At 26.9% G+C, this 26,718-nt stretch overlaps 3 protein-coding genes across 6 annotated transcripts; 2 read left to right on the forward strand and 1 right to left on the reverse strand.

Moving 5' to 3' along the window:
• The first annotated feature begins 6,418 nt into the window (after positions 1–6,418).
• LOC123269822 (protein-serine O-palmitoleoyltransferase porcupine) lies at positions 6,419–9,920 on the forward strand. The gene is made up of 5 exons (XM_044735677.1): positions 6,419–6,799; positions 7,271–7,457; positions 7,533–7,898; positions 9,008–9,261; positions 9,377–9,920. The coding sequence occupies exons 1-5, from the start codon at positions 6,538–6,540 to the stop codon at positions 9,862–9,864; spliced, it is 1,557 nt and encodes a 518-aa protein (XP_044591612.1). The 5' UTR covers positions 6,419–6,537; the 3' UTR covers positions 9,865–9,920.
• A 3,468-nt stretch (positions 9,921–13,388) lies between these two features.
• LOC123269821 (dual specificity protein phosphatase CDC14C) lies at positions 13,389–20,302 on the reverse strand. 2 transcript variants are annotated; one of them, XM_044735675.1, is made up of 8 exons: positions 20,160–20,302; positions 19,672–19,989; positions 19,334–19,602; positions 17,686–18,356; positions 15,978–16,460; positions 15,678–15,860; positions 14,215–14,643; positions 13,389–13,819 (listed from the first exon to the last, which is right to left on the reverse strand). In XM_044735675.1, the coding sequence occupies exons 2-8, from the start codon at positions 19,718–19,720 to the stop codon at positions 13,693–13,695; spliced, it is 2,211 nt and encodes a 736-aa protein (XP_044591610.1). In that variant the 5' UTR covers positions 19,721–19,989; positions 20,160–20,302; the 3' UTR covers positions 13,389–13,692. The 2 variants fall into 2 exon arrangements, with proteins under 2 accessions (XP_044591610.1, XP_044591611.1); XM_044735676.1 differs by having other exon boundaries at positions 13,703–13,885.
• A 47-nt stretch (positions 20,303–20,349) lies between these two features.
• Positions 20,350–26,580, forward strand: LOC123269823 (acetyl-CoA acetyltransferase, mitochondrial). Of its 3 annotated transcripts, none has more exons than XM_044735678.1 (10): positions 20,350–20,448; positions 21,283–21,314; positions 21,405–21,548; positions 22,841–22,955; positions 23,041–23,234; positions 23,320–23,613; positions 24,688–24,876; positions 24,937–25,094; positions 25,163–25,279; positions 26,120–26,470. In XM_044735678.1, the coding sequence occupies exons 2-10, from the start codon at positions 21,312–21,314 to the stop codon at positions 26,415–26,417; spliced, it is 1,512 nt and encodes a 503-aa protein (XP_044591613.1). In that variant the 5' UTR covers positions 20,350–20,448; positions 21,283–21,311; the 3' UTR covers positions 26,418–26,470. The 3 variants fall into 3 exon arrangements, with proteins under 3 accessions (XP_044591613.1, XP_044591614.1, XP_044591615.1); XM_044735679.1 differs by lacking the exon at positions 20,350–20,448 and adding an exon at positions 26,532–26,580 and having other exon boundaries at positions 21,160–21,314; positions 26,120–26,296; XM_044735680.1 differs by lacking the exons at positions 20,350–20,448; positions 26,120–26,470 and having other exon boundaries at positions 21,161–21,314; positions 25,163–25,415.
• The last annotated feature ends 138 nt before the right edge of the window (positions 26,581–26,718 follow it).

The raw sequence follows: 26,718 nt of genomic DNA on the forward strand, positions 1-26,718 counted from the left end.
GAAAACAAAGTGCCTTCAGAAATGCGAATTTTTGAACGTCTAGTTTTCTTTATTACAATAGAATAAAATATTTAAAAAAAAATAAAAAAAATATTTACAAAAATATAGATATACACATATATTTTTTTTTTTTTACTAAACAGAAAAAAAATACTATAATAAAATGTATATAGATATATATACACAGTAGTATCTGAATTTTTTTATGAATAATAATCAAACAACAGTGAATTGAACGCTCATATTAATTAAAAAAGTCCGCAGTGTTACTATAATTTTTTTTGATATAAGTGTACTCGTTGTTATTTTGTAGTTCTTGGCTAATCTGACTACTTTCTGGTCTAATTAGTTCCCTGGCTTGATCTTCATCACCGGGTAACCTTATTTGGTAATTTTTTGACACTGCTTGTGAATTTATTATTGTCTGCCTGATCAAGGGCCTAGTCCGTTCGATACTTAACAGCCCTTTGTCCAATCTGGTTGGTTTCCTTCTTTTGGGAGGATTGTCATTGCTTCCTGTTCTTGTGCCGTACTTCTGTCTTCTCGTTGCCGTTGGAGGTTCTTAGCTCTTATTTTTTCCTGCTGCAGTTCTTTCACCTTTTCTCTTTCTATATTCCATGTCTGGGCTTGTTGGATGGCCTCTGTATAGTTTCTCTGTCCTCTGTGCAGCCGTAGGAAAGTCTCGTACTTTGTTGCCTTTCCACGGCCTGCCGATACTTCTCCGTGATTGTGGATCTGACGGTGCTGGTGGTGGTGTCCGCGATCTGGACGACATTGATGCCAAAGATTCAGATCCTGACGGCGCTGGTGTTATTGGTGATCCTGACACCGATGATGTACGAAATGGCGCGTCGATTGAGGATCCAGGGTTCGACGGTCCTGCCAGATCTCTGTCTCAGATCTGTTGATCCTCTTCTAGTTACTTATTCAACGCAGCAATTTCGTTATCACGTTAATCAAGAAGTTCTTGAATATCTTTTAATCGTTTAAGTCAATCTCGAGATTTCGATGCCCGACTCTTCCACCATACCACACAGATCTTCGACGTCTTCGCACGTCATACCCATCAGCACAAGCTCATCCTTATCCTGCCTTTGTCTTTGCTCTTTCATCGCTTTCAATTCCCGTTCCAACTCCTTGTAATTGGCCCCTTTAACCTGCCGAGTTTTTAAATGGTGTAAAAACTCAAATGTCATCAATGTGTTGTGCCGATTGATTGGCTTGGCTATATATATATCCGACGAAGTACCATGAAGAGTCTGCTCATAGAGACAGTTCATAATCCATGATGCTGTCTCTTTAGCTGTTTCTTCGACGATCTCCTTCGCTCTCTCTCTCTCTTGCCGGTAAATTGATGATTGTCAACGTTTTTTTGTTCGGTTGAATTTGAGTCTGAGAGCCTGCTCAAACGTCATAAACCTACCAACGTTTATATTGCGACGTCGTTGATGTGGTGGTGATAGTGCATGTTGTAGTGGTGGTTTCTGTTAATTAATTCAAAGTCCGTCTATATCATTTCACAGTCTATCTGTATCGTTCCAGTTTCAGGTTTTTCTGATTCAGCAGCATGTCTTTTCGTCTCAGTTCAGGTCTTTTTTTTCAGTTGCAGTTTGTATTGTTTCAGTCCATCGTCTCGTTTTTTTAATTGCTGCTGTTTGAGTTCCAGTTCGGTTCTTAGTTCTTCGATGAGCCGTTCGTCAAAATCATCGTGTTCCTTCAGCTCCTCGACTGTTTTGTCCAATTCAGGGCCGATAAATTCCGTTTGGGTCGCTTGATCAACGGTTTCCAAAGCGTTCCTCACCGGTCTAATTGCCACCTTTCTCCTATGGAGTCGTTGAGTTTCCAATTCATGACAATCTTTAACTCTCTGGTTTTCGATGTCACGAATGAATTCAAACGTCATCTAGAAAGTCTGGTGGTTTAACGGCTTGAAAACACAGCCAATAAATTAACCATTTTTTTTTCTTCGAATTAATAGAATAATATATATTATATATATTATTCAATTAATTAGGCTCTAAATATATAATATTCATATGCGGAGTCGGGGTGTGCAACACTTTTTACTCATTACTTAATTATGTCTATTTTTTAATTATTTTAACTAATTATTCTTCTTTATCATTATGATTAATATTTTTCTTTTTTTGAAATTATTATGTAGTTTATTCTAAAAACAAATATATATGTCATTAATTAATAATTACCCTCTAGATTAAAATACATAAAACTTTTGAAGTTAGTCAAAGTTCGAAACTCGCAAAAAACGGGCCATGATTCATCATTGGTTATTCAAATTTCTAGTAAACATAAAAATACATGCAAACTCTGTATTTAACAAGCACGCGCTTGCAAGCAAATTAAATTCTAATTTATAAAAAACTAAGATATGACTGTGTATTTGTATATCAATCTATACATTTTATTAAAGTATTTTTTTCTCACCTTAGTTAAAAAAATATATATGTATATTTTTTTTTATGTTTTATTCTATTGTGATAAAGAAAACTAGTCATTCAAAAATTTGATAATTTCGCATTTCTGAAGGCACTTTATTTTCCTAAATAATTATAAAAAGTTTCCTATAAATATAATTATTATATAATTAGAATATATAATTATCTAATAATAAATTTTTCTTTACAATTATGATTAATATTTTTTTTTTGAAATTATTATGTAGTTTATTATATACATAACAAATATTGTAATTTAAATTTAAATATTTATGAGTTAAATTTTATCTATAATTTTTTTTTTTGCAGAGGAAATTATTTTCTTTTTTTTTTTAATTTTTTTAATATTAATTAATTTTTTTTTTTTGATAAATTACTCAAATAAATAATAAAATGTTTTAACTACATAATAATTATATTTATAGGAAATCATTTATAATTATTTAGGAAAACAAAGTGCCTTCAGAAATGCGATATTATCGAATTTTTGAACGTCTAGTTTTCTTTATTGTAATAGAATAAAATATTAAAAAAAAAATATATATACATATATATTTTTCATTTAAAAATTCATCAATAATCAGTAATAATAACGATTAATAAAATAAAAGTAAAAGTAAGAACATAAAAAAAAAAAATATTTTTTCTCGCGCCTTATAGAACAAATCTGTGCAGTTATAATAAACTGCACATATTCTTGTGTATATATTTATATGTTAGACTACTATACACATTTGATGTACACTTGTTATTATTAATATTATTATAAATATTACTATTATTATTATTATTATCAATAAATAAATAAATTGAGTGTACACAAGTTATATAGAAAGAATAAATACGTATTTATATACTACGAGATCTATTTGTGCGTGCGTGCGTGAACAACAATACGAGTAATGTGATTGCTAAAATAACTCGATAAAAAAAAAATTTTTTTTTATTGGAATGTAATAACAAAGAAAAGAAAAAATATAAAAAGTAAACATTGATAATTATGGAAATAAATTAAATTTGTAATTATTTACTGTTGTGATTGAGGCATAATCCAGAGCATGAACCAGTGATTAGTGATAATGACAAAAATACACATAGTCGTAATATCATGCATTGAAAAAAAAATATATTTATAATAATAATTATAATAAATACTGAATATTCATTTTTTTTATCGACATTTATCATTGTAAATTTATAATAATTTTTTTTTAAATTGTAAATGACAATTGTAATATTTTTCTTGACTATTTTATTATTTTGTCCGTAAATTGGATAAATTTAATTGAAATATCTGTCAATTGAAAGAAACAAAACAAAATATAAGCGAGTGATAAAGTTTCATTGACTCACAAAAAAAAAAAAAAAAAAAAAAAAATAAATTATAATCATTGTCTTTGCACATTTACACATACATTTTAATGTAACTAATTACAAGTTACATTGAAAGAAGACTGTTTATCATATTATAACGTATAGAATTTGTATAATTAACTACTGGTCTTCGAAATATACAATAACTTATTGTAATAATAATAATAATTATAACACTGAAGTTGGGAGACAATAGAAATTTTTTAAAAATTTTATAACAATTAAATTGATATGAAAAAAATTCCACGTGTGAAAATGAAAGAAAATTATCAGTGAAAATTTTTAGAAGCACTTTTAGGTCCAGTTTTTCAATCCAGGATTAAAGTATTATTATTACTACCAGTATATTTATATATATGAAATATATGACACTAAACTAAAAATTTTTCAATTTTTTTTTATTAATTAAATTACAACTAAAAAGATATTTGTTAAAAATTGCACTTATAGTTTTTCAAGTTTTTTACATGTGAATTTTTTTTTTAATTGTTATAATTGAAATTTTTTCAATAAAAAATTTCTAAAGATTTTGAAATGTCGGCTAACTTTATTTTCATATGAAATATATAGATATATTTTATCATTGGATAAAACTGGCCCTTAATATTGTAATTAATTTGTTGTGAAAATTTAAAAAATTGTCAGCTAGCTTCAGTATCATTAATAATTATATACATCTGATATCTAAATTGTATTTTTATGTCACTGTTGTAATAACTCAAAATTTATAAACAACAAAAAAAAGATAAACAAAGTGAGAGAGAAAGAGAACAATTGTTTAGTAATAGATTTGATTATAGAATCGTTGCATTGGCATTTGAGTATTGCCAATATATAAAAATATATATTATTGCATATATATATATATATGTTTACATTGATTTTTGGAAGCATTGTTATTTGTATACCAAGTATACAAAATTCAATGAAATAAATCTATATCATCACAAATAAATGTTTGCATGTAAAAAAACAGTCCGTTGACAAATTCGATTATGAAAAATATTAAATAATAATAATAAAAGATAATAATTAAGTGAAGTGAGTAATTAAAAGTACAATGGATTTAAATAAATAAATACTATGAATCTTCAGTAATTGATAAATATTTGTTATATTATTGCTATTTGCTTGTTTCACCCATGGCACGCTGTATATTTGAATTTATTAATTGAACATAAAGATTATACTAAAATAATTATGTCTTTTTTTTTAATTATTATTTTTTTGCACCAGTTATGCTTTTTCAATCGTCATAGACGTTTACTTTTATTTTATTGTGTTTATTTTTATTTTTTGATTCAAGTACATTTAAACTTTTTTTTTCTAAAAATTAAATTTATGTCAAGAGTAAAAAATATTATTTCAGATACTAAGATCAGCAGACCGATCACTATTTTTTAATTATTTTTTTAAAAAATACATTAATGTAAAAAATAATTTTTGAAATTGAAAATTAAATTTTTTAATTGTTTTATCTAATTATAAAAAAAATGAAATAAAAAATATTTATAGATAAGTAAAATTAAAAATTTTATATTCTTGAAAATAAGTCGAGCTTAAATTTTATGTAGATTTTCAAATTTTTTGTAGGCGCGAAAACTTCTTAATTTTACGCGCCAAATTTAAATTCTAAAAACACTGAATCTCGAGTTCAGAGATTAATTTAGCGCTCAAAAAATAAAAATTGGTAAGTTTTACTTTTAGTATCTTAAAATAAATAATTTAAAGTTCTGAATTTTTATCCTATATTAAATAAATAATATATTACATATGAAACTGTCAAATTCGACATGTGAAACTTGAAAAAAAATTATTAGTGGAAATTTTTTTAATCATTTCCTTTTAATTGTAATTAATTCAATCAATTTGGGGCTAAAAGTTTATAATTGACAGTTCTCAGATAACTTCAGTATAATAAAAATTAATATTTATTTAATTTAAGAGGAAAATATACAGTTTTGTACCGTAGTATTGTTCCTATATAAAAATTAATATATGCATAAAAAAATTAATAATAAATTAATTATAGTAAAGTTAGCTGACATTTTTTGATTTTGCTTAATTTATTAAATTAAAACTAAAAAATATTTTTAAAAATTGCACTTGTAGTTTTCAAACTTTTTTACAAATGAAAAATTTTTTTAATAAAAATTTTTAGATGTCAGCTAACTTTATGTTAATAATAAACTATCGTTATTATTATTAATGTTTAAATATTATTATTAAGATTTTTTTATTTCTATTTTAAATAAAAATTTTTTAATATTTTTTAAGTGCGACGATGTAGATGTTTTATTTGTTGATGACTTGTATGTTGTTTTTTTGCTCGACGGGCAGAAAGCGTCAACTTTCGGCCCGCTGCGCTAAACGAAAGTGTCACTTTCTGCCTTCGTCGAGCAAAAAAATAGTATACACTCCACGGGAAGTAAATAAGAAAGCCTCAGATCACATGTTTGTCAACCTCGGCTTCGCCTCGGCCGACAATTACATGTGATCTGAGACATTTCTTACTTTACTTCCCTAGGTGTGTAATATACTATTACGTGTATTTACTCAGTACTTTTCTCACACTATACACAACTAAATATTTTTATATATACATGTGTTGACGCTCAAGTGTTTGGAGTTTAAGATATAAAAAACTACAGTATTATGACTTAAAAAATTAAACTTCCACAAAATTAGTGATAAAAATTAAAATAAAATGTTTTACAAAAATAATTATGACTATGATATGATGTATCCTGATGAGGAGAGTGATTGTTTGGAGTGTAACAGTGATAACCTATACCAGCCTCCGAATTTCGCTCATGATTATGTTGATGACTACGATTACTTGGAAATACACAACAGTGAGACATTTTTGCAAATTTTGAAGAATTGCGTTTTTACCAGTATTGATGCCACCAGTAATTTTTCTACATTATTTATCGCTAATATTTTACTCCGACTTCTTACACAATTCGGTAAGTTCACTGACAGCAAGACATCTAAATTTATGTTTATATTTCATAAAATTTTGATGATACTAAAATTAGCAGACATTTGAAAAATTTTGATTTTTTTAATCAATAAAAAAATATTTTAAAAAAATTTCAATGAAAATTAAGTTAGCCGACATCTAAAAATTTTTAGAAATTTTTTTTAGTGAAAAAATCATTTAAAAAAATTTAAAAAAAATTTTCACTTGTGAAAAACTTTAAAAATTGGCAGTGTAAATTTTAAAAAATATTTTTTTATTTTAATTTAATTATTAAAATAAAATTAAAGAATTAAAAACGTCGGCTAATTTTAGTATCATAAAATTGCACTTGAAATTTTTTTAATTTTCTACATGTCAAATTTTTTTCAATAAAAAAATTATAAAAATTGTCCGATGTCGGCTAGTTTAATTTTTATCACTATAAAATGATATTTTAATTAAAATTATGTTTCAGTACCTTCGAGAGCATATCACTTAGTATCAATCCTGACAGGTATTTTTATAATCAATTATTATGCAGCCGAATCATTGTTTTTGATGTCAGTGTACACGGTGATTTCTTATATTTGTTTATGTGTACCCAGAAAATATCAAAGAGGAATTGAAATGTTAGCAATTTCCTTATTCACGATATTAATTTGGTAATTTTTATTAATAATAATTTAATTACTGATTTATAGATTTTTTTTTTTTATTAATTTACCTTTCTTTATTAGTGAATATTCAATGGATCCAGCATCTTGGCATAGAATTCGCGGAATAATAATGATCGCTGCAATGAAAGCTGTCAGTATATCTCTAGACAGTAAAAACAATCGCAATTTTTCATTCAACATTTGGGAGTACATTGCCTACATATTCAGTCCGCTAACTTGTATTTTTGGCCCATGGATGTCTTTTTGTAATTACAAAGCAATTACCTCTGGAACAGTTGAAAGAAAATTGACCATCAGGCAAATTATTGTCTTGTGGCTTGGAGATCTAGGTGTTGCTCTGAAAAATTTTATAGTGGCATTAATATTTCTGAGTATTTCAAATTGTTTTGCTCAGTGGTTTATACCCAACTATATTAGTGATGGAAAGTAAGTTTTATTATTATTATTATTATTATTTTGATTATTATCACAATTAATTTTCAAGCATGTAAAAAAAAGTAATAATAATGGTAACTTATGTTAATAATTTTAAAGAAATTATTATTATTGTTATTATCTATATTATTAAGAGAATAAGCAAAATGACTTTATATCTTGTGGAATATTGACATTTTTAAAGATATAAGCTCATCCTGATGTTACACTCATCAAGACCTTTCATTTAAGTACCCACATCAATTTCTCATATATTTATATATATTATATATATGTATATATGAAAAATATATCAAAAATGCATGTGGGTACTCAAATCAAAGCTCTTGACGAGTGTAACATCGGGATGAGCTTATATCTTTAAAAATATCAATAATTAAGAAATGACCTTGTATCTTGTGAAATATTGACATTTTTAAAGATATAAGCTCATCCTGATGTTACACTCATCAAGACCTTTCATTTGAATACCCACATCAATTTTTCATATATTTATATATATTATATATTATATATGTATGTATATATGAAAAATATATCAAAAATGCATGTGGGTACTCAAATGAAAGCTCTTGATGAGTGTAACATCGGGATGAGCTTATATCTTTAAAAATATCAATAATTAAGAATTAACCTTGTATCTTGTGAAATATTGACATTTTTAAAGATATAAGCTTATCCTGATGTTACACTCATCGAGACCTTTAATTTGAGTACCCACATCAATTTTTCATATATTTATATATATTATATATATGTATATATGAAAAATATATAAAAAATGCATGTGGGTACTCAAATGAAAGCTCTTGACGAGTGTAACATCGGGATGAGCTTATATCTTTAAAAACGCCAATATTTAAGAAAGTACAGTGCAATTTAACAAAAATCATTATTTAATAAAGCAAAATTTTATTTATTTATAGTTCACAAGTCACATAGTGACTGCAAGGTTGCCAGTTATTATTATTATTATTATTATTATTATTTCTATTTTTATTCCGAAAATGTTTATTATTATTATTATTATAGATAAATTATTATTATCATCATTATAGCTAAATAAAATTGGATCATAATTAATAAATGCATTTTTAAAGGTGGTCTACAGCTTATGGAGACGCTCTATCATTTAGATCGTCTCATTACTTCATATGTTACGTCTCGTCAACTGTATTGTCACTTGGAGGAGTTACATCATTAATTCATCCTCCAACTAGCACTCCTACGGAATCAATATCATCGACAATGACACCAGCAACAATAACAAGACCAATTGATATCGAATTACCACGTTCATTAGTTCAAGTCGTAATTTCATGGAACGTACCTATGCATACATGGCTGAAATCATGTAATAACATTTTTTTCATCATTATTATTATTATTACTCCAAAAAAAATTTTTTTCTTACTTTTATATTCAAAACAAACATTTTAACGATTTATTAAATAAAATATTTTTTACAGACATATTTCGGCCTTCAATAAATCATGTCGGAAAATTCAACGCCGTAATACTGACATACTTAGCAAGTTCATTGCTTCACGGATTAAATTTTCAAATTGCAGCAGTATTATTAAGCCTAGGATTGTATACTTACATCGAATTTAAATTACGTAATCATTTAGCGAAGACATTCAATGCCTGCATTGGATCCCGGCGATGTTACTTATCATCAGTGTCATCCTTAAAATCAATTATCGGTTTCTGTGGTGGTACCGAGTGCCGGTACCAATTAAACTCCAAAAACAGTATCAAAGTTTTATTAACAAACATTGGATTCTCATTGCTCGCAGTATTCCATTTAGCTTATTTAGGTTTAATGTTTGATACTTCCGAGCTGCAAGAAACTGGCTATAATTATTTACATACTATTGAAAAATGGTCACAGCTCGGATTTGCCAGCCACTTAATAGCTCTTTCCACTTACATTATATACTATTTAATAACTTAATTTATAAAATTAAATTTCACACTTGTACATAAATTTTTATATTTTTTATACGCAATAAAAAAAAAAATCTTTAGTAAATAATTTTGTTTTATTATTAAAATTGATAAAGTGTTAATAATAACAATTAATTACAATACAGAACTGTATTATTTTTTAATAATTAAAATTAATAATAGACAACATAATTATTACGTATACGCGTACATACTTTGTTATATACACTAATTGATTACGTGAAAATAAAAAAAAAATCAACCAATTATCAAAAAATCTTTTATACAATCATAATCACAGTAGTGCCCAAAATATTTTATAAAAAATGTTTTATAGTTATAGAATTGATCCATCATTTATTAAATATATATATTTATAAACAATTACTCAGTAATTAAGTAATCAAAATTTAGATTTTAAATTAATATAATTTTGTATTATTTTAACAGCTGCGCTTTTTAATTAAATCACTTTTTTTTTAAAGTGCTTGTGATAAAAAGTATAAATATGATTTGTACTTGATAATTTTTAATATCAGTTTAATTTAATATTTTTTTTCTACATTATTCTGCCTCTATACTTTTTTTTATTTCAATATAATTAAGGAGACCGGTGGTCTAGCGGTCTAAAATTTAAGCTATTTTAAAAAATTTTATTTCTATATGAAGGTAATGACTAATGCTTTCAAATTTTGTTACACTTATTCTATTACTTATCAACTACACAAAAATGAAAATCAGAATAAAAAAAAATTTTTTTAATTAGAAAAATGGCGCTGATGCTTTCAAATTTTTTTTAAACTTATTCTATTACTTATCAACTACACAAAAATGAAAATCAAAACAAAAAAAAAATTTTTTTTAATTAGAACAAAATGAGTCGTGCAAAAATGACGGATTTTTAATTAGTATAATTATCGTCGAAACTAGAATGAAAAAAAAAAAAAAAAAAATATTTGACAAAATGGCGCGTAGTTAAAAGTACGAATCTGAAATTAGTTTTCAGAAAATACTTTTAACTACGTGCCATTTCTTCAAATATTTTTTTTTTCTTTCATTCTAGTTTCAACGATAACTATATTTATATTAATTAAAAATGCATATTGTCTCTTCTCTAACTTCCGTAATTCTATACGGATCTCAATAAAGCGTAACATACTTATTCTTATGACGATTTCCGAGGTTAAGTTCTAAGATGAGCCAAATCTGTCGATTAGTTTAGAAATGAGAGCAATTCAAAAATTTTCAAAAATCGCAAAAAATTTTCACTTTTACCTTATTTCCGTGCAATAACAATGGAATGCGACATCTTATCGAATTTCTGTAAATTGAATTTGAAAGCTTATTTAATAAGCTTCAATTTGTGTACTTATTTATTTCTTCAAATTAAATAGTTTAGGAATAATAGCAATTCAAAAATTTTCACTTTTACCGTATTTTCGTGCAATTACAATTGAACGCGATATCTTATCAAAATTCTATTAATGGCATCTGAAAGCTTATTAAATAAGCTTTAATTTGTGTACCTCATTATCAGTCTAGGCTAAAAATCACCTGCTTTCTCAGACAGATTTAATGAAATTTTACTTTTGCATTCGTTTTGACGTCTTTGTTGTTTCGTATAAATCAAACAGAAATTTATTTTTTTTTTTTCGTATGCAACCCTAGTAGTATTTTTATTATTCACCATGAAATCGACTTCCATTTCGGCTGCCGAATGGCCTTTTTATTATTATAGTCTTGTTAGTTCACGGAATCAAGATATTTTACATACTATTGTATTGTCAAGATAATTTAATGGAGATTAATTTTATACTTTTCAAAAATTGATTTTCAGTCATTCGACTCTAGACAGAACTACCACATATTATAAATTCTCAGATTTTAAGCATTTTTAAAAGTAAAGTATTCGACTTTTTTATGTTACGTGAGATTGAAGGAAAATAGTAATTTGATTCTGATTTTGTCTTCAGACTACTTTTACTTCTTGTCATTTCTGTGCTTTTCTAAGATACTATTCTGATTAGATAAAAAAAAAAAAAAAAATATGCTACTTAAATTCTAAATTCTATGAATGTGAATTTATTTATTAAGCAATACTATTATAAATGTGAATATATAAGGCCTTGGCATAACTTTATGATAAATAAATAAATAAATAAATAAAATAAATTTAGCACAATAGAAATAGAAAAAAAACATCAAAGTAGATTAAAAAATTTTCCTGTCCGTCATGTATGAATCTCTGAAAACACTGTAACTTGTGAAAAAATGCATTAATTGAGTTAAATTTTTTTTTTTTTAATTCTTTGAGAGAATTGTAGGTCACCGAATACGAATGGCTAAGTAATTCAGTGTCGTTTATGTATAATTAATAAATTAAAACAAAAACCACCAGAAGATTTTATATCTATATATATTGTGAACATTTATCGCACTAGAAGCGCTTGCGCATTATCGTGTAATTTTAGGGGTTGCAGTCAACTAGTCAGACTGACGACATTCCGAATTAATAAATTACTAGAACTTAGAAAGTAAATATTAAGTGTAATTTAAAATAATTAATTTTACAAATTTTAAAATTCCGAAAAATATAGTCTTAAATAAAGAAAAAACTAAAGCTATATTAATAGAATCTTTCAAAGTCACAAAGTCTTAATAAATTAAAAAACATAATAACGAAAATTTGTACGGCAAAATGAATGAACAGACGAACACTCATTTAGCCGAAAAATGTAAATAATTTTATATTTAGATTAGAAATTTTTTAAAATTAATTATTTTAATTAATTTTAAATTAATATATTTTTTAAAATTAATTTTATTTTAATTTACAAGTATGTATATAAAACACTCAAATTTCATGCTTGTAAAGGAGGACTATTTAAGAAAAATTTCCAATTTTTTGGATGAGTAATTATCGGCCGAATCATTATTCGGATAGATGAGTATTCGGATAAATATACGTCGGAACGAACTTTTTTCGAAATCAAATTAATTTTAACTCTTGAGGAATATAAGATTTATATTTACTCGTTTTTCGGCTGGTATTCTATTTAAGCTAATGTATTTTATAAACTTTGAATGTAGCGGAATTTTAAATTTTCTAGAGTTTTAATAATTCGGAATGTTGTCGATCTGACTGGTCGACCGCAACCCAATTTTAGTTGTTTTATAAATTTTTTTTCAAATTTTTTATTTTATTAATATTTCATAATTAAATGAGTATTATGAGTCGTGCACTTTTGGATTTTCCAAACTTTTTTTTTTTTATTTCAAATCAGAAGGAAAGATCAATGGACACGCACCAGACAGGTCCATTTTTTTTTTAAAGAAAAACTTTAGCGCCATTTTTCTAATTAAAAAAAAATTATTTTTTTGTTTCGATTGTCATTTTTGTGTAGTTGATAAGTAATAGAATAAGTGCAAAAAAAAATTTGAAAGCATTAGTCATTACCTTCATATAGAAATAAAATTTTTTAAAATAGCTTAAATTTTAGGCCGCTAGACCACCGGGTCTTCTTAATATCAATAATTAATATGCATTTATTAATTGTGCGAAAAATTAAATTTAAAATACGTACGCACTTATATACATATTGTTAAAATTCTATCGATCAATTAACTCTACACTCTACATACATATTTATATTTTTTTTTATAATTTATAAAATGATTCGCTACAACAGAATCGTGTACCTAATATTATTATTATTTTTTTTTTTATAATTAATATTATGTCCTACCGTACGTATGTTAATAATAAATTGCAAAGTGATTATTAAAAGTAAAAATAAAATTCAGTAAAAAATTATCCGAAAATTATTACTGACGGTCATCGTTGCTGTTGTTGTTGTTGTTCCTTTTGCTGTTGTTTTTTTCTCGGCGAAGTTCTGCGAGTAGTTGAAATTTCTCCGGTCATAACCTTCCTTCGTTGGCGTTGTCTACGTCGCTTGACACCACTAAGAATATCGTCGTCGGTTAATCATCTGATAAATGCAGTTTTTGCTGTTATTGCCGTGCGCGCACTGCAAGTCACAAAGCAAACGGAATACGATTTTTTCGTTTTTTTTTTTTTTGTTAGCCACCTATGCAGTTCTTCATTATTATTATAAATACTCCATAGTGGTTAAATATAAACCATAATTACCGATACACAAAAAAAAAAAAAATAATAATAATAATAATGGTAATAATGCTGATAAAAAAACAAATAAAAATATTCATGCAAAAAATATAAATTTTTTTTCATGCTATTCATGCTGACAATTTTAATAAAAAAAAAAAAAACCAGATGCAAATTGTACAAAACCATTAAAAAAATTAAATCAATTTATTAATTGATTTAAAAACTTACTCTTTTTTAGAAAAATAACGATTAACACGATCAGCAGATCTTAAAACCATACTACCAGTGTTGTTGTTCGATAATTGTGTTGAATTTTGATTATTGTTATTGTTATTGTTATTATTACTGTTATTGTTGTTATTAGCAGCGGAAGTAGTTGAAGATGCAGTTGCCGTAGGTAATAAAGTTGGCCGGCGAATTTGCGTGATGATATTTGTGGTACTCGGTGACATTGAAGCTGGCTCGCGCGATGCGAATGACCGGGTTATCGGTTTTGTATTTGTACAACCAGATCTTATCGCGCTGCTGCAGTTAGAGATCAGAACGCTGTTTTTATTGTGATTATTGTGGATCTGGGTTGTTGTTTTAGACCTCATGTAGCATGGAGATGGCCTGCTGATTGGACTATTACCGCTGCAGCTTAATCTCCGGGAGCTCCTATAAAATTTATAATGAATGCAAAAATTATTATATTGAATATTTTTGAATTTTTATAATAAGTAACTAACAACTTTGCAGTCACTACGTGACTGCTGTGACTTGTAAACTAAAAATAAATAAAATTTTGCTTTATTAAATAATGACTTTTGTTAAATTGCACTCTACTTTCTTAACTATTGACATTTTTAAAGATATAAACTCATCCCGATGTTACACTCATCAAGAGCTTTCATTTGAGTAACCACATGCATTTTTGATATATTTTTCATATATACATATATATAAATATATAAAATATATGAAAAATTGATGTGGGTACTCAAATGAAAGGTCTCGATGATTGTAACATCGGGATGAGCTTATATCTTTAAAAATGTCAATAGTTCACAAGATACAAGGTAATTTCTTAATTATTGATATTTTTGAAGATGTAAGCTCATCCCGATGTTACACTCATCAAGAGCTTTCATTTGGGTACACACATGCATTTTTGATATATTTTTCATATATACATATATATAAATATATAAAATATTTGAAAAATTGATGTGGGTGCTCAAATGAAAGGTCTCGATGATTGTAACATCGGGATGAGCTTATATCTTTAAAAATGTCAATAGTTCACAAGATACAAGGTCATTTCTTAATTATTGACATTTTTAAAGATATAAGCTCATCTAGATGTTACACTCATCAAGAGCTTTCATTTGAGTACCCACATCAATTTTTCATATATTTATATATATTATATACATTGATATATATAAAATATATGAAAAATTGATTTGGGTACTCAAATGAAAGGTCTCGATGAGTGTAACGTCGGGATGAGCTTATATCTTTAAAAATGTCAATAGTTCACAAGATACAAGGTCATTTATTAATGAAGTATGAATTTTTAAAAATATTTGATTATAATAATCAATTTGTTATAAATATTTGAAAAATTGTCAAATATCTGGTGATTTAAAAAAATAATTTTTTTAGATTACATAAAAATAAAATTTTGAATAATTTATAGAAAAAAAAACCTTTTAACAAGTGAAGATGTTGCCGCAGTATTTGAACGTGATAACAAACGTTTATTAATATCTTTCTTCGATCCAATAATGGTAGCGATCGTATTATTGCTAGTTCCTTTCTGATTAGTTCTCGACGTCACTGAAGACGATGACGAAGACGTTGATGACTTCAGCAGTAAGCCCAAATTAGGACTAGAGATAAAATAATTACATAGATCAATTCTTTTATGTTTACTGGTGCATAGAAGCATTAATTCAAAATAATAATAATAACAATAATAATAATAATAATAATACTAAAGTACTTACAGCATAACAGTAGGCTGCCCGATGCCTTTCCTACCAATACTAAAATTATTCGTACAAGACGATGTCTGTCTACGCATTTTTATTTCATTGAGTTTGTCTCCTTGAGTTTTTATATTTAAGGCAAACCGTTGTGGGCGTTGCTGCTTTTGTTGTTGTAATTTAGCATTATTACCGGCACTAGTAATTGTCGATGTTGTTGTTGTTGTCGATGTAGCAGTCGACGACGATTTTGTGGATAATAACGAAGAGTCATCCAGATGAATATCATCTACGCGATGGACTATTCCGGAGACGTTATCATTCGGCTGATGCGGTTCCAATGTTGATCCGCTTGGGTTCAATTTTGATGAGAATGTTAAGTAGGTTGATGTCCCACCACTGCTACAGCCTAGATTTGAATATATTCCACGCGAATGAGGTGGATTTCCATTGCTGTCTACTCGTAATGGCTCACGTAGTAAAGAATGAAGATAATATTCTTTCCTAGAATAATTATTTTTTATATTTATAAATAATTGAAAAAAAAAAAATTTTTGAATTATTTCAAATAAATCTTTAAATTAAATTTGAAGAAAAATAATAATAACTAGCAACCTTGCAGTCACTATGTGACTTGTGAACTATAAATAAATAAAATTTTGCTCTATTAAATAATGATTTTTGTTAAATTACACTGTACTTTTTTAACTATTGATGTTTTTAAAGATATGCTTATCCCGATGTTACGCTCATCAAGAGCTTTCATTTGAGTACCCACGTGCATTTTTGTATATTTTTCATATATACATATATATGATATATATAAATATATGAAAAATTGATGTGGGTACTCAAATGAGAAGTCTTGATGAGTGTAACATCAGGATGAGCTCATATCTTTAAAAATGTCAATAGTTGACAAGATACAAGGTCATTTCTTAATTATTGATATTTTAAAAAATATAAGCTCATCCCGATGTTACACTCATCAAGAGCTTTCATTTGAGTACCCACATGCATTTTTATATATATTATATATATACATATATATAATATATATAAATATATGAAAAATTGATGTGGGTACTCAAATGAAAGGTCTTGATGAGTTTAACATCAGGATGAGCTTATATCTTTAAAAATGTCAATAATTGACAAGATACAAGGTTATTTCTTAATTATTTATTATTGATATTTTTTAAGATATAAGCTCATCCCGATGTTACACTCATCAAGAGCTTTCATTTGAATACCCACATGCATTTTTACATATTTTTCATATATACATATATATACTATATATATATGTATATATATGTATATATATATATATATATATATATATATATATATATATATATATATATATATATATATATATATATATATATATATATATATATATATATATATATATATATGAAAAATTGATGTGGGTACTCAAATGAAAGGTCTTGATGAGTGTAGCATCGGGATGAGCTTATATCTTTGAAAATGTCAATAGTTCACAAGATACAAGTTCATTTCTTAATTGTGTATCTAGAGATAGAGCATTTTCGAATGCAGCCTAAATGCTTATCATCAAATTTAACTATAAAAACCCATTTTATCATATAAATACACTGCCCACAAAATTTTTCTTATTCTCTTAATAATATAGATAACAATAATAATAATAATAAATATTAAAAAAAATTAATATTTATGTAAATAAATAAAAAAATCTTACTCTTCAAGCCATTGTTGCTGATGACCAATAACAGAACCAGGTCTGCATATTCTAATCCATGCAATTGTTTCATGGGCTGTTAAATGATAATGTTTCATTATATAACAGCCGATTAATGAACCTGTCCTACCCAGACCAGCTTTGCAGTGAACAGCGATAGCACCATTAGTATTTTCAGCAATTTTTAAAAATTGCCTGACAATGGCATCAGTTGGCGTCGAACCGTCTCGAAAAAATAAATCACGATGATCAAACCCAGCATTTATAAACTGTGCTGCATCATAAATTTTTTTATTCAACCGTACGATTGTCGTAACATTATTTTGACGGAAGTAAGAAAAGTAAGACTCGGGTGCGTGCAGCGGGTATCCATTTTCATTGTTAAGTTTAGCGTGAGGTCCGCAAAACGCAATGAATTTTTCTGGGACGATCCAGTTCAGGTCCCCGTACTCAACTCGCTCATAATACTCGTACTCTTTGACATTGAAGTCGTCAAAGTTGAAAAAGCCCAATCTATGACACTCGTAAATGGCACTTAGACAATCCTTCAAGGAAATCTGATAACAGGGAGCACCAAATGATGCATCACGAAACATGATATATGGCGGGCTATTCGGGCTGCTCACCAAGCTCTCGTACACCTCTCTAGCTGTCTTTTTTAAATAAAGAATCTGAAAAATTTCATTTATTTATTAATCGATAATTACTCTGCTGCCGCTGCATGCTTTAAACTTTAAGCGCTATTTAAACTAGTACCCTTACAGTCATTATGTGACTTGTGAACTATAAATAAATAAAATTTTACTTTATTAAATAATTAATTTTGTTAAATTGCACTGTATTTTCTTAACTATTGACGTTTTTAAAGATATAAGCTCATTCTGATGTTACACTTATCAAGAGCTTTCATTTGAGTACCCACATGCATTTTTGATATATTTTTCATATATACATTTATAAATATATGTAATATATATAATAAATATATAAAAAAATTGATGTGGGTACTCAAATGAAAGGTATCGATGAGTATAATGTTGGGGTGAGCTTATATCTTTAATAATATCAATAGTTCACAAGATACAAGGTCGTTTCTTAATTACATTAAATTGCATTGTACTTTCTTAAATATTAACATTTTTAAAGATATAAGCTCATCCCAATGTTACACTCATCAAGAGCTTTCATTCGAGTACCCACATGCATTTTGATATATTTTTCATATATGCATATATATAAATATACAAAATATATGAAAAATTGATGTGGGTACTCAAATAAAAGGTCTTGACGAGTGTAACATCAGGATGAGCTTATATCTTTAAAAATGTCAATAGTTCACAAGATACAAGGTCATTTCTTAATTATGTATCTAGAGATAGAGCATTTTCGAATGCAGCCTAAATATTTATCATTATAAATTGACTATTGGTGAGAATAATATAAAATCTTGAAAAGGCACAAATTCAAGTAAAGACCTTTGCAATGACACTAAATTTCTCTAAAAAAACCGATTTTATCATATGAATATTCTGGACACAAAATTTTTCTTATTCTCTTAATAATATAGATTACTCTGCTGCCGCTGCAAGCTTTAAACTTTAAGCGTTATTTAAATAATTAATCGATAAATAAATATCACACTTACTGCATAACTACCAGCTAGAAATGCTGCATTAACACGTTTTTCTGGTTCACTAGCTGTCGTGTAATGAAGAATTTTCTTCTTAAAAAACCCCGAGGTTTTTAATTTCTTCTCAACTTTCAGACAGTATCTGTACAGCATTGCCAAATTTAATGGCCCGAAATCAAAGTAAAAATTTTCATAAATTAATTCATCGTCAATGCTGAAGTAATGTGTGTCTATAGTATTTTTTGGTTTAACATCTGCTTGTAGGGTTACAAAATAAAATCGATCTGAAAAATTAAAATTACATTTAATAATAATAAAAAAAAAAATTACTCCAAAATAAAGTAAATATTTACCTTTTATCAACTCCGTGGCACACTTAAGGATTGCATCTGAGCTCTCCATTGTAATTAATTATAAATACTCAATTCTTATAAATTAAAAATATGCTGATAAATTATTTACAATTATAAAATCTTTTCATGATTCAATTTTAATAGTAATAATTCATGAATAAAATTATTAAAAACACCTATTTTAATAATAACAACAACTTGATTTTTTCTGCTAACAAACATACGTAATTACACAATATGTATATATAATATACAAATATATATTACAGATAGACAAATAAATAAAAATACTGTTTAGATTGACAATATGTGTAACATCTGCAAAAAAAAAAAATATTTGTCGTTGAACGTGATAATTAACTAAGTGAAAGTTATCCTAATTTATAAAATAACACCAGGGTATAGTAGTGAGTATAATAAATTCAATTGGAGTTAAAATATAAAATAAAATAAAAAAATAACATAACAGGTATTTTTTAATATCTTACTTGCAGGTAAGTAGAGCCTCAATTGTTAAAAGTTAACAATTAGGGGTACTTATTTATTAAATACGTTGTAGGGTTTATCTAGTCTTCGATTTTTTAACACAACACACACGACACGACCGTTACAAAATTTAAACTGCGTTACACCAGCCCAGTGTAATCCAGTAATTGTAATTTTCAAGGCGATGGCTGCTGCTATACTCTCGGCAGACTCTATACTCTGCTATTGTTGATACTTATGATGTTATATACTTCGATTCCAATCTTCTAACTTGCTATCTGACTGGAGATGGTAATAATAACTATTTTAATTATATATATAACACCACTAGGCATATCACTGTCAATATTAATTATCTATAGTAATTACCGGATTTTTATTTTTAAATTTGTTTATTTACAATTTTATCTTTACAAACGACTCATGACATTAAAATTTAACAGTCACTTTATCATTTTTGACAAAATTTTTATGACATTTAAGTTAGCAGTCACTAGATAATTTTTTAACAAACAAATTTGTTAAAAAAAATTGCATTTTTTATTTTTTTAAATTTCTAAATGTCAATTTTTTTTTCTAATTTTCTTGCCATAATTTATTAAAAAAAAAAAAAAATTATTAAATATCTGCTGAATTTATTTTCATAAAATTTTGTTCCAAAATATTATTTTTTAAATTTTTTTGTTAAAAAAATTATTAAATATCTGCTAAATTTATTTTCATAAGCGACACACTTATTTAACTGTACACAATTACACTTTTTAAAATTAAATAATATAGTTTTTTATTTTTTATTTTCATTTTAGATTTTTATTTAGTAAAATTTATTTTTTTTGACGTGAATTATGAACCCGCACTCTAGTCACTGCTTTACAAATATATTAATTTATAAATATAAATATAGATATTTAAGGTTCGATTCGAGATTTGATGACTGACGGTGCTGCCTCTTGGGAGCGAAATTTAAACTAATACATAATAATAATATGTAAATACGAATGTAGCATAAAAAAAAAAAAAATTGTGTTAATTCTTTTTAAAATATGTTTATTGGATGCCACGATTTATATTTACTATATTAATTACATAACTATTTGAAGATAATAATTGATAATTACGTTTCAGACATAGTTTTACGGCTGTTGATAATCAAAATGGTAATTATATTTGTTTTACAGATTTTTACTTAGTTTTTTAGATAAAATTCATCTGAAGAATTTTATAATTAAATTTAAATGCAATTACAGGGTATTAATTTGATAATTAGCAGAGCTTACAGCACAAAAATGCGAGATGTAGTAATTGTAAGTGCTGTAAGGACACCCATGGGTTCTTTTTTGGGTTCTTTATCATCGGTACCAGCTCCAAAACTTGGTTCAATTGCTATTCAGGTAAATTTCTTCTTAAAAAAGTTTTTTTAATTCATGAAAATTAAATTAGTCGACATTTGAAAATTTTTATGATTTTTTTTATTGGAAAAATTATTTTTAAAAAATTTTTATAATTTTTCTTGTTAAAAAAATTACTACAAAAAAATTTAACATGTGAAAGATTTAAAAAATTATACGTGTAATTATTTTAAGTATTTTTTATTTGTAATTTAATATAGAAATTAATTTAGCAAATATTTGATATTTTTAATGACACTGAAGATAATGGTAAAGTTAGCCGACATTGTTAATTTTTGGAGTTATTTTTTAATTATTAAATTAGAATTAAATATTATTTTAAAAAATTGCACTTATAGTTTTTAAAATTTTTTTAAATTGAATTTTTTTTTTAATTTTTTTGTAATAATTTTATTAATAAAAAAAATTCTAAAAAATTTTAGATGTCGGCTAACTTAATTTTCATACACTGAAGTTGACAAATAGTATATTACACATCTAGGGCAGTAAAATAAGAAATGTCTCAGATTACATGTAATTGTTGTCCGAGGCGAAGCCGAGGTCAATCATGTGATCTGAGGCTTTCTTATTTACTGCCCGTGGTGTGTATACTATTTTTCTCCTCGACGGAGGCGGAAAGCGGCATTTTCGTTTAGCGCAGCGGGAGGAAAATTGACGCTTTCCGCCCGGAGGTGAGAAATTTTTTTAGAATTTTATAATAATTAAATTATTATAAAAAAAATTTAATAAATAAATTCCACATGTAAAAATTAATAAAAATTATAAGTGAAAATTTTTAGAAGCATTTTTTTATTGTAATTAATTTGTTAAAAAAATTTTTAAAATTGACAGTTAACTTCAGTATAATTATTTTTAAGAACTTTTTTGACAAATAAATTATGGCAAAAAAAAATTATAAAAAAAATTGACATGTAGAAATTAAAAAAAATTAAAAATGTAATTTTTTAAAAATAATTTTATTTGCCTAAAAAAAACTAAAAAATAATCAAGTGACTGCTAACCTTAATGTCATAATTTAACGAAAATTAAGTTAGCCAACACTCCAAAATTTTTAATTAAAAATTAGAACTAAAAAACTATTTTTAAAAAATTCCAAGGATAATTTTTAAAATTTTCTACATGTGAAAATTTTTGTTTTAATTTTTTAAAAATTATTTTTCATTTCGGCTAATTTAATTTTCATCATAATTTAATTGATAAAAAAAAATAAAAAATTGTTAAACGTCGGCTAATTTCATTATAATTTATAATTAAACTTGATAATTAATCAACAGGCTGCTGTTGAGCGTGCACGTGTTACTAAAGACCAAGTCCAAGAAGTTTACATGGGAAATGTTTGTCAAGCAGCATTGGGACAAGCACCAGCTAGACAAGCAACTTTATTTGCCGGTATTAATTATTATAAACTTGTAAATTATTTTTAGAAATAATTTAATTAATTAATGACTAAAATACTTGATAATTATAATTTAAGGTCTACCAAAGTCGACAATATGCACGACGATAAACAAAGTATGTGCAAGTGGGATGAAAAGTGTGATGCTAGCGGCCCAAGCATTGCAATGTGGCCACCAAGATATTATTCTGGCTGGTGGTATGGAGTCAATGTCCAATGTGCCTTACTATTTAAAGCGTGGTAATACTCCCTACGGCGCGGTCACGTTGCAGGTAGTTTTTATTGATGAATAAAATAGATACATCTATGTCATCTATAGAACATAGAAGAGATTGATTGATAGAATTTTTTATGTAGGACGGTATTGTACATGATGGATTGACAGACGTTTATAATAAAGGGTTCCATATGGGCAACTGCGCGGAGAACACAGCCAAGAAATTTGGAATCACTCGGCAAGAGCAAGACGACTTCGCGATCAGCAGTTACAAGCGCAGCGCATCCGCTTGGCAAAATAAAGAATTCCAAGATGAAATTGTTCCTGTAAGCGTTCCGACTAAACGAGGGATGCCTGATTTAGTCGTGTCTGAAGATGAAGAATTTAAGCGCGTTAATTTTGATAAATTTAGGGAACTTAAAGCTGTTTTTCAAGTAATTTATTTTTTTTTAATCTACTAATTAATTTATAAAAAATATAAATTTATTATAATAAGTACTTAGGCTGCATTCCAAAATGCTCTAGCTCTAGCTACATAATAAAGAAATGACATTGTATCTTGTGAATTATTGACATTTTTAAAGATATAAGCTCATCCTGATGTTTCACTCATCGAGAGCTTTCATTTGAGTACCCACATCAATTTTTCATATATTTATATATATGTATATATGAAAAATATATAAAAACGCATGTGGGTACTCAAATGAAAGCTCTTGATGAGTGTAACATCGGGATGAGCTTATATTTTTAAAAATGTCAATAATTAGGAATTGAAATTGCTATCTTGTCATCTAATGATATTTTTAAAGATATAAGCTCATCCCGAAGTTACACTTATCGAGACCTTTCATTTGAGTACCCACATCAATTTTTCATATATTTATATATATTATATATATTTATATATGAAAAATATATCAAAATGCACGTGGGTACTTAAATGAAAGCTGTTGATGAGTGTAACATCGAGATGAGCTTATATATTTATAAATGTCAATAATTAAGAATTGATCTTGTATCTTGTCAACTAATTATATTCTTAACGATATAAGCTCATCCTGACATCACACTCATCGAGACCTTTCATTCGAGTACCCACATCAATTTTTTATATATTTATATATATTATATATATGTATATATGAAAAATATATAAAAATGCATGTGGGTACTCAAATGAAAGCTCTTGATGAGTGTAACATCAGGATGAGCTTATATCTTTAAAAATGTCAATAATTAAGAACTGATTTGCCATCTTGTCAACTAATGATATTTTTAAAGATATAAGCTCATCCCGACATTACACTCATCGAGACCTTTCATTTGAGTACCCATATCAATTTTTTATATATTATATATATGTATATATGAAAAATATATCAAAATGTATGTGGGTACTCAAATGAAAGCTCTTGAAGAGTGTAACATCGGGATGAGCTTATATTTTTAAAAATATCAATATTTATAAAAATACAGTACAATTAAACAAAAGTCATTATTTTTAGAAAGAAAATGGAACTGTTACTGCTGGAAATGCATCAACGCTAAATGACGGAGCGGCTGCATTGATTTTAACCACCAGCGAAGTGGCTCAAAAATTAAATCTTAAACCTTTGGCACGGATTGCTGGATTCCAAGATGCTGCTACTGATCCCATTGACTTCCCAATCGCTCCTGCTTTTGCAATTCCAAAAGTAATAACTATTGCTTCATAATTAATACAGTTAAATATAAAAAAAAAATTTTTTTTTCAGCTTCTTGAAAAGACTGGAGTTAAAAAAGACGATGTAGCACTATGGGAGATAAACGAAGCATTCAGCGTCGTGGTGGTTGCCAATCAAAAACAATTAGGTCTTGATCCAACGAAAGTAAACGTCCATGGTGGTGCAGTGTCTCTTGGTCATCCAATTGGGTGAGTAATTTTTCATAAGCCAGAACATCAATCAATCTTATTTATAACATAATATTTTTTATTGCTAGGATGTCTGGTGCTAGAATAATTGTTCATTTAGTTCACGCTCTTAAGCAAGGGCAAAAGGGAGTTGCGTCGATTTGTAACGGTGGAGGCGGCGCATCGTCTATTTTAATTGAAAAATTGTAAGTTTTTATTCACTTCATTCCAAAGGACTGCTTTTATATTCAAGACAAATTTATATATTTACAAGTTTATATATATATATATACAAATGTATATTTTATTAATTTTATATTAATAAAAAATTATTAATGTTAACTGGTGTCATATTTTTAAAATGATCAGTATGTTATTAATTTTGGTAAATAAATATTAAAAAAATTTTATTTAATTAATTAATAATAATAATAATTTTTTAAGTCATTTTTATTATTATTATTATCGTCTAAAAATATTTAAATTATACTTACAACCTTGCAGTCATTATGTGAACTATAAATAAACAAAATTTTTCTTTATTAAATAATGACTTTTGTTAAATTTCACTGTACTTTTTTAAATATTGATGTTTTTAAAGATATAAGCTCATCCCGATGTTACATTCATCAAGAGCTTTCATTTGAGTACCCACATGCATTTTGATATATTTTTCATATATACATATATATAATATATATAAATATATAAAAAATTGATGTGGGTACTCAAATGAAAGGTCTTGATGAGTGTAACATCAGGATGAGCTTATATCTTTAAAAATGTCAATATTTCACAAGATACTAGGTCATTTCTTAATTATTGATATTTTTAAAGATATAAGCTCGGGATGAGCTTACACTGTTACACTCATCAAGTGTAATAATATCAATAAGTAATAAATAATATCTATAATCATAACAATAAGTGTAATAACTCTTAATAATATTGTTTATAATATATTTCTAAAGTCATTTATTTATTTACCAAATTTAATCATAATATCTCTATTAATACTCTTTAATATAAAAAAGATATCCATATAGGAGCCATGAAATTTCGCCAAGCCCATCGCTACCAAGACTACAGTTATTCACTAAAAACCCATGCCCATTGTGTGACGTCTTGAAAGCAGAACTAGAGGCCCAGTTTCACGGTTGCTATGTGCTCGAGCAAGTTGACATTAGTTCGCCCGGCAATGAGGGCCTGTTTGAGCTCTATAGGTATCAAATTCCGGTTCTCTTTTTTGAGGGGCATTATCTCTGCAAACATAGATTGGACGTCGAACTCTTGAGGAAACGTCTCCACTATTTCTTCCAGCTCCAAAATCCTCAAAAGTCATAAAATTCAACCAATCTAACATGACTGTAAATTCAAAATCATCTTCATCATTGTCATCCAAATTTTTTTAATTAAAATAAAAACTTAAAAAAAAATCTAACTCCAACTTTTTCGCAGGCAACCCATCCCAAGGACACGGATAAAAAGATAAAATTTCGACGCCAATGCGAGGGCCTGATCCCGCGCTCTTTGAAATCCGCTATCCCCATCACATCCACAAGCTTATTTATTCCACACATGGAAGCCATAATGGGCCTACAATCTCGATTACTGTGCTCGCAAACCAGCTCTCTTTCTCAAACAT

The sequence above is a fragment of the Cotesia glomerata genome, linkage group LG7 (assembly GCF_020080835.1).
Source record: "Cotesia glomerata isolate CgM1 linkage group LG7, MPM_Cglom_v2.3, whole genome shotgun sequence".
Taxonomy (NCBI): Eukaryota; Metazoa; Arthropoda; class Insecta; order Hymenoptera; family Braconidae; genus Cotesia; species Cotesia glomerata.